The sequence below is a fragment of the Leptonychotes weddellii genome, chromosome 4, assembly GCF_054177405.1.
Source record: "Leptonychotes weddellii isolate Sample4059 chromosome 4, ASM5417740v2, whole genome shotgun sequence".
NCBI lineage: Eukaryota > Metazoa > Chordata > Mammalia > Carnivora > Phocidae > Leptonychotes > Leptonychotes weddellii.
In genome coordinates this window covers 14444489-14453181 of record NC_138372.1, presented here as the reverse complement: position 1 = coordinate 14453181, position 8693 = coordinate 14444489, and the positions used below count along the sequence as shown (strand labels likewise).

The following is an 8693-nucleotide window of genomic DNA, read 5'->3' as shown; positions in this document are numbered from 1 at the left end:
GACACAGGGTTCAATCTCACGACCTGAGGTCACGACCTGACCCGAAATCAAGAGTCGGTGGCTTAACCAACTAAACCACCCAGGTGCCCACCCCAAAAGTATCTTTTAATTAAAGTACAACCATTGTTTTGGTTTTTTTTAGATATAATGTTATTGCACACTTAATAGACTACAGTATAGTGTAAACTTAACTTTTATATGTACTAGGAAACCAACACATTCATTTGACTCGCTTTATTGTGGTATTCGTTTCATTGTGGTGGTTTGGAACCAAACCTGCAATGTCTCCAAGGTATGCCTGTATGAAGAAAAATATACAGACCCTCAGGAAGCTTCACAAACTGAGCACATCCCCGTACCCAGCCCCTTGGTCCTGAAACCACCTTTCCAGCGCCCAGAAGTGCCCCTGGTTCCCCCTTGCCAGTTATTCCCTCCCCAAAGGTAAGAGTAGCCTGACCCCCCAACAGCATAGATTCATTTTGCTTATTGCTGAACTTTATATAAATGGAACAATGCTTAATATTTTCCAGTGGTTTGTAGTTTACAAAGGACATGCATGTACATCAAGTCGTTAAGTCTTCACATAAGTACAGGGAGGGGGGCAGGAATGACAAATCCCATTTTACAGAGGAGAAAACTGAGGGAATGGAATCTGCTACAATTACACTGCTGGAAAGGGGATCCAGGATAAGTGGGTTCCGTTTTTGCGTCTCCCTGGATCTCAGAATGTCTTCCCAGCATCAGGCTACAATTCCCAGGAAGACGCTTGGTCAGGAATCTGAAGCTAGCCCCGGCCTGGGCAGCTGATGGTGTGTTACCCAACCTCCAGGATGGAGAGAGTGTCTGGGACAGAGAAGATCTGGTCACCTTTAGGGCAAGGCCCAACCCTCCCCTCTCTACTCCGCTTCCTGTCTGCTGCACTCAACGTGCTTTGTGAATTTTGACAAGTGACCCTCCTCCGGATGTCCTTCCCTCCACATTAAAGAATTCAGAGTGCTGTTGAATGGAAGGGGGGAGATTTGTTTCCACAGAGCCCCCCACCACCTCTAGGTAGCCACACACACTGCCCAGGATGGGACGGTCCCCTTTGGAACCTGGCACTATGTGCCTAGATCTCCTCTCTCCTGCGTGCCCACAGTGATGTGAGCTAGCTCCTGAGCAGGGGCTGCTGTGAGCTGTTCCTACCCTCCCTCCTCTCTTCCAGAATCCACCTGTCCCCTGCCAGTTTAAGTCCCTTGCCCCCAATCCCATGGCTGATAGGCAAGATTCCCCACTTCATTCCTTCTTGCCCTATGAAGGCTTATACCTCCTTCAAAGCCCAAACCTCATCTCCTCCCGGAGGGCTTTGTCTCTCCTGAAAAGACACTCATCATGCCTCTTACACATTGGTTTCTCTCTCTGGACACAACACAAATATAAGTGATCACAGAGTCACACAAAACACTTTCACAACACACGCAAGGTTTTCATCTCTCTTTCTCAAAAACTAGGCTACCTCCACAGTGTACCAAATCACAGCCATGCCCCCTTGTGTGTGCAAACGAACACAAGCACCCAGAACATCACAACACCACAGGGATTTGGTCTGTTTGTAACAGGGATACAAAGTCTCTTTCTACCACATGGCCATGCATGTACAACAGGCCCATAACGCACAGGTCACACATACAAATACACAGACACACATCCTTGCACCTTCTTCCTCCTTCACTCTCTTACACAACACACAGCAGAGACAGTTTCTACCCGGGACACAGAAAACTCACAGGCACGGAGAGCCGTCGGTCCTTCTCTCTGCTTCTCTCCCACCGCCTTCTCTTGCCCCTCTCTCTTACACAGACATCGACACACACATACACACGCACACACGGAAGCTCCAAGTAACAAACCCCAAATATAGTCAGTCTCTGCCTTTCCGTCACAAATAAACACACAGGCACGCGGGTTCCATCCCTTCCCCGCTTATTCTCTGTCCTCCTCCCCACACTCTTCCCCTCCAGCGCGCGCGCGCGCGCGCTCACACACACACACACACACACACACCACAAAAACACACGCGCAGCTGCAGCGCCCTGGGTCACACTCCCGAGCAGGCGCCAGGCAGGAGACAAAGGTCGCCGAGGCTCCCGGCGCCGCGCACCAGACGCAGCTGAGCCGCTCCTCGGGCTCCGCCTGCCCCCGAAGCCGGGTTCGGCGAGGTCTCGACCCCGCACCCCGCAGCCCGAGGCCCTGCCCGCGCCCGCTGAGCGGTCCGCACGCACCCCCGCTCCCTGCCCGGCGCGCCGGGGGTTAAGGAGGCGAAGGGGGCGAGGCCGAGGCCGGGTTCGGGGCGTGATTGGCTGCGCGGCCCGGTCCCCGCGCCCCGCCATTGGCCGCTTGGCGGGCCCGCCTTCCCGGGACCAGGCGCCGGAGCCGCGCTCGCCCGCGGGGAGCCGAGCGCGCGGCCGGGGCCAGCAAGCCGCGCCGTACCAAGAGCGCGGCCGGGAGCCGAGAGCCGGGATCCGGCCCGGGGAGCGGCGCGGTGCGGGAGCGGAGCGCGCGAGCTATGGTGAGTGCCGCCGCACCCGGCCCCGCCTCGACGGCCCCGGCGGCTGCGCCGCGGTGGGACTCGGCCGGGCTCGCGGGGGGCTGGGCGCGGGCTGCGGCTCTCGCTCGGAAGGCGTGGAGTCGGGGGGCGCGCGGGCCAGGCTCGGCTGGCCGGGCGGCGCCGCGCCCAGCTTGGATCTGGGCAGCTGGCCCCGGCCGGGTCTGGAGGACTCGGGGTGGCCGATTCGGTTCGGGGAGAGTTGGTGCAATTCTAGTCTGGGGCGTTCGGAAGTCCGAGCAGGGAGTGGAGACCCCTGGCATCCGGGCTGGGTCCGATACTGGGGTCGGGCACAATTTCCGAGCGGCTGGATCCAGTTGGACCTGAATGTCGCGGGGTCGCCGAGGTCGGTCTGGGGCAGAGGCTGGGCTTGGGGCGTCAGGGGTGGCCGAGCCTAGGGCATTTCTGAGGGCTCCGTAGAGGTCGAGGCGCTCGGGGACTGCCTATCCCACTATGGCCCGAGGGAGTGGAGAGTGGAGGCAGCTAGGTTGGCGGCTGTCAGAGACCAGGGAACACTTGGGGACCCTGCTTTCAGTGATTCGCTCTCCCCAGCATCTCCCAGTAATGGGTCCTCAGAGGAGGGGGTTGCTGAGGGGGTTGGTCAGCAACACCAGGGAGAAGGGACTTGGCAGGGGGATTTCATGGGGGTTTCTGGAGCCCCAGGAAAGAAACTCTTTTGGTTGAGGCTGGGCTTGTTGGGGCTGTTTTCGGGCGGGGTGTTGTCTCCGGAAGGAAAGCTTGGACCTTTCAATAATCTCTCTAGGGCTTGATGATCACTTCTGCATCATGGGGGTGGAAGCCACCTACTTCTCTTTGCTTTCCCCTGGACAGGCCCTTCTGATTCTCTCTCCTGGTCCTGTTCTGTGTCCTGTGAATTGAGTACAAGTCACCAGGTAGTGCCTGAGGAGGGCATGTGCCAGTGATGATGGCTGCTTGTCCCAGGGATACAGCCACCTCCATTTCTCTGTGATGATGCTGTCAAGCCTGAAGGGGACCAGGCAGGGGCAAGATGAGACCCCTGTAGGTATGAAGAGCCCCCCAGTGATGCCCCAGGACCAACCTCTGCTCTGCCCAGAGCTGGAGTCCCCTTCTAACATCCCTTTTCCCTCCTCTCTCCTCTCCCCACCAACATCTGCCTCCCCCTCTGCCATTTGCCTGTGCAGAGTAAGTAATAATGAAATTGTGTCTTGGACCCAACCTACCTCCTTGGTCAGGAATCCCTCCCCTGGAATGCTCTATTTGGACAGTTCTGGTGGCAGGGAGCTCACACCCTGTGGCCTGGTCCTTGATTTAAGGTCTCCGCATACAAGCAATAAAAGGGTGTGAGACATTGAGGTCATTATCATTCACTCTGCTTTCAAACCCACCCTGACCTAAGTTACTCAGAAAGAGAACTTTTTCCTCCTTAGAAACCAAAGAAGGAGAGGGCACCTTGCCTCAGAGATACTTTTCAGAGTCCTACAACCTGAGAAACCTTCCAGGCTTTAGTATCAAACAGATTCAGGTTCAAAGCCTGGCTCTCCCACTTCCCCGCAGGGACTTGGATCAAGTTGAACGCTCACCTCTGACCATCAGTTTCCTCATCTGTGAGAAGAGATGAAAGGTCTCGCTTGCAGGGGTGGTGTGGGAATTTGGTGAGATAACCCAGTGAGAGTGTTTGCTCCAATACAGCTTTATTTCCTTTCTTTACAACCTTAAGCTCAAATTGGGAAGTTCTGTGTGAATCTAACCTATTTGCTAGTTGGGAAGAAGAATTACAGCTTATCATGAAGGGAGAAGAAGGGGACAGTGATACTTAGAGAACCATTCCTTTGTTCATCATCCAACGAAGATTTATTGAACACTTACTATATACCCTATGCTAAGGAGGAAAAACTGTCATCAACACGGTGTTAGGGGAGCTTCTGCCAATTCATAAATGTCTGTAAGGATCCTCAGGCCAAATGGCATATCTTTGGGAGAGGCAGAAGTATCATGCCAGGCGAGGAGTTCCTCCTGGCTGGAGAGATGAGAGAAAGCTTCACTGAGCAGGTGGCATCTGAATTGGAAAGAACTTCCAGGTAGGGGAACCTCTGTAAACAGAGGACCAGGGGCGTGAGAACAACGAGGAACGCTCTTGGGGCTTGCCTGGCAGCTGGACATGAGAGAGCCAGAGAAGAGGAGAGAAAGTGGCCAAGGGACATGGCTGGGGCCAGATGGCCGAACGCTTAGCCTGAGGAGTTGGAGCACCACTGGGGATTATTGACCCACCATGTGTGGGGGTGGGTGGGTGGGTTGGAGCCTGACGTCAGGCCTACTTGGCCCCTGTCATTTTGGTTTCCCCTAAACACTAGTCCCTGTGCTCATTCCTGAGGTGGGGGTGATTCAGGGCTACTAAAGAGTTTATTCCTTGGATCTCCTGCTCCATGGGTTTTAAACAAATCCCACGTTCCCTCCCCTCCAGCATGGCCAAGTTTCCCCTGGCCCCCAGGTTCCTAACAGGGCTCCTTTGGAGAGGGGGTGGGCTATTTCCTCTTGTCCTGGCTGAGTGTCCCCTGATGGTCCCCAGCTCCCCACCGAGGGCTCTAATCCTTTGGTGGAGAGTCAGTGCAGTTCTTAAAGGCCTCAATTGGAACCCCCAGCCCAGGCTTGGGATGAAGGTTCTGAGAAGGCTTTTTATATCTCCTGTCTTCGGTTGTCCTCGTACCACCCAGCAACAGGCACAGAGAGGTGAAGGAGATTGCCCAGCGTCACACAGCAAGATAGGGTCAGAGCAGGCACAAGCCTCTTGTATGTCTAGAGGGTTACCAAGCAGACAGGTTGGGGGAAAGGAGGCCCAACCCAGTGTTCCCTGTCTGCCGATGTGGCGGTTTGAGATTGTTCCTCCACATTCCAGCCGAGGGGCTGAGCCTAAAGCCATGGCTGAGTGTTGGGAATCATCTTTACTGTAAGTGGCTGAGTTGAGGACAGGGTCCACTGCCTGGGTTTGAATGCCAGATGTACCACCGGCTTGCTGTGTGACCTTCGGTCAACTCTTCCCCCTCTCTGCACCTCCTTTCCTACCAAGTGGGGCAGATTTGCTTCCTTGACAGGATATCATGAGGATATAATCTAGCATACAATGTAGAAATGCTTAAGAACTTGAGGGAAGGTATTACTCTTTGAAGATGGGAGGCCAGCCACACGCCCCCTGCACCTGTCCGCTTGGGCTCGCTCTGGCTTCCCAGAGGCCAGCAGTACCCTTCCCTCTGCGGGTCAGCGTCTATGCTGGTACCCGGGTCACTCAGCTCTCCTGACATCGTGAAGATTTTTGGTAAGCAGTTGTGTCATTAATTTTTGTTAACGACGAAGTAGATTGTTGCCTAGACAGAATTGGAAAGACCAGGCCCCATGGGGAGCAGCAAGATTTAAGTAGTCAGAGGGCTGCCTCCAAGGTGGGTTCAGCAGAAAGTTTCAGGCATTGGCCACGACATAACCCGCTTGGCTAAAGTCCACACTTTGATGTCTACTGCGAGGGAGGAGCCTTCGGCAAAGATTTACAACTTTTTGTATTTCCACTCCATTTTTTTCTTTTTCGTCAACTAGGTAAGTACCCCAGCCACAGTCAGAGTGCTGCGTTCATTCGTTCATTCAGCAAACAAGCCTGCCTTGTACGGTACCAGGTGTCAGGGCTGCCGTCCGCATGAGGGAGAGCGATAGATCTCTCTTTCCACAGTCTGGCGGACTGGCGGATAAGGAGCAGGAAATTAGAAGTGCAATTGCGGTTGCCAAGGAGACATGCAGGGTGCTCGGGAGCAGATAGGGGAACCTCACCTGGGGATCAGACAAGGCTCCCTGAGGACGTGGCATTAAAGCCGTGGTCTCAAGAACGCATGGTCTAGAGGATGAATGGGTTCCAGGCAGAGGGAGCAGTAGGTGCGAGTTGGGACCAAACATGGTGCCTTCAGGAATTATGGTGTCTGGGGGCTGAGAAGATGATGCATGGGTGGTGGCCCGGGCAGATGCATGCAGGGAGGGGCTTGTTAAAGATTTGGGGCCTCGATCCTAAGGACAGTGGGGAGCCACTCTGGAGTTTAGAGTACGGGGAGTGATGTGGTCAGAGTTGTGTTTTGAGACAGTCAGCAAGCTGCTTCAGGGTAGGAGGGGTGAGGCTGGAAGCCGGAAAACCAGTTAGGAAGCAGGTGGAGTGGTCCTAGGAGAGCCGCTGGTGGTCTAGATACTAGTTACTGCCCCTTCTACCTCACCCCACACCCCCAACGTGCTGCCCAAAATGGGCAGTGAAGAGAGGGGAGGCTGTGGCCCCGGAGGTCGCACAAAGCCCTTTCCCTGTGGACATTGACCATCCTCCCCACATCCTTTCATACAAACAACCAGTGGGGCTCCTGGCCTCAAGGAACTTTGATCTAATGAGAAGGACGAAATTTCAGAACAGCTCTAAAACCAGGTAGAAGATGATAGTGCCAATCTGGGGATACAGCTCCAGGGTCACCCTGGCCATGAGTATGTATCAGGGGAGGCTTCCCAGAAGAGGTGGCGTTTGTGCTTCCTATGGCAACAGTTAGTGGGATGGTATGTTTCCTAGGAGCCACGTTTTAGAGAAATGAAAGTAAGGAGATACTCTCCTGTCCTTAAGGAGTTATAGTCTGGGGGTAGGGGTGAAGTTTAATGAATGACCAACGCTGATTGAACCCCACAGTCAGTGAGTGGCACTGGGGGTCTAGGGCCTTGGAGTTCTGCCCTTTCCCCAGGGGTCCCCAAGGGCAGAGGTGGCAAAAAGATCCACAGGCCTGTCTTGGCTCACTGACAAGCCTTGGAACAGCTCCCTCCTCCCCACAGAGCCCTTGAGGTGGGGGGTTTTTGGGGGGAGATGTAAACAGAGGAACAAGTTTCTGGAGAACATTCAGGAAATTAGCTGAGGGAGTATCTAACTTCAGGGCTCCGAGACAGAGAGGAGGCCCTGGCTGCTAGAACTTAAAACCATAGCGTGCTTGCATTCTAACCATCTGATTCAACTTCCCCATTTCATAGGTGGGAAGACCGAGGGGCAAAATGAGGACCTACCATGTGCCTGGCACTTAAATGTAAACCTCTCTGACCTTCACTGGAACCCCAGGAAGTAGATTTATCCCGGGCACAGAGCTAGGGAAGCTGACACTCACAGATCACTTAGGGAACTAGGGACTGGAACCAGGCAGCAGCCTCCTGATTCCTCAAGATTCTGGCTTCGGTTTCAAGCTGCCACCCACTTCAGCAGAAACTCTGCCTTCCCAGGAAAGGCCCCTGGGGACAGGGATGGGACTGCCAGGCAGCGGCCAGAGGCTTTGGGAGATGGTTGGGGCCGCACGTTGACCAGGCTGAAATGTTGTTATTTATCTTTCACCTTTGCACAGCCCTTGACAGTTACCCAGGCCCTTTCCTCCCCATTCACCAACTGTTCTTGGGTCCCACTGCCAATCTGTGGCAGAGCTAGGACTGAAACCCAGGCCTGTGACTCCCAGTTCAGTTGCCATCTCCCAGGCTCCTGACCTTACCCTGTGGGTCGTGGCAGCCCCCTGCCTGAAGATGTGCCAGGCTTCCTGCCCAAAGATGTGCCAGGCTTCCTGCCCACTGACCCCAGGGAGCACGAGGAGCAGCCCCTGGCCCATGAGCCTCCTCCCCCCCATTCTCCTCCGCACAAGCTCCATTTCCTCCTTGGCGGGTACAGGCCGGGTGTGAGGCAGCCCTGAGGAGTAGGGTTACAGTGTAAACACCACCATGTCAATATTTACCTCTGCCTGGAACCAGGCCTCCCTGCCTCCCACACGCTGCCCATCCAGGTGCACGTGGCCTGCTCCGAGGCTCTGGTCACTGAAAGCCAGGCCAAGGGTAGAAATGTAGCTTCCCGGCCAAGCCCTGCCACGAACTTTTCATGTGGCTCCGAGCAAGAGACTCTCTCTTCCTGGGCCTTAGTTCTCCCGTCTGTAGCGCCATGTGGCTGGAACGGACCTACTCAGGGGGCGCTTTCAGCCATAACAGGCAGGATTACATGCATGATGCTCTGGTTCAGAGCATGGGCCCAAAGCGGGCAGACCTGGGTTTGAATCCCCGTGCCACCGCTTCCTCACTGTGAGGCTGTGGGAAGTCACCTAAC

The 8693-nt window shown here is 55.0% G+C and overlaps 1 protein-coding gene across 1 annotated transcript in view; it reads left to right on the top strand.

The window, feature by feature from the left end:
• Positions 1 to 2389: 2389 nt before the first annotated feature.
• The window catches only part of ECE1 (endothelin converting enzyme 1), a 113512-nt gene continuing 107208 nt past the window's right edge, over positions 2390 to 8693 (top strand). The window contains exon 1 of the mRNA XM_081817657.1: positions 2390 to 2548. Within this exon, the coding sequence (XP_081673783.1) occupies positions 2546 to 2548 (3 nt within the window). The 5' untranslated portion in view covers positions 2390 to 2545. The remainder of the gene's footprint in view (positions 2549 to 8693) is intronic.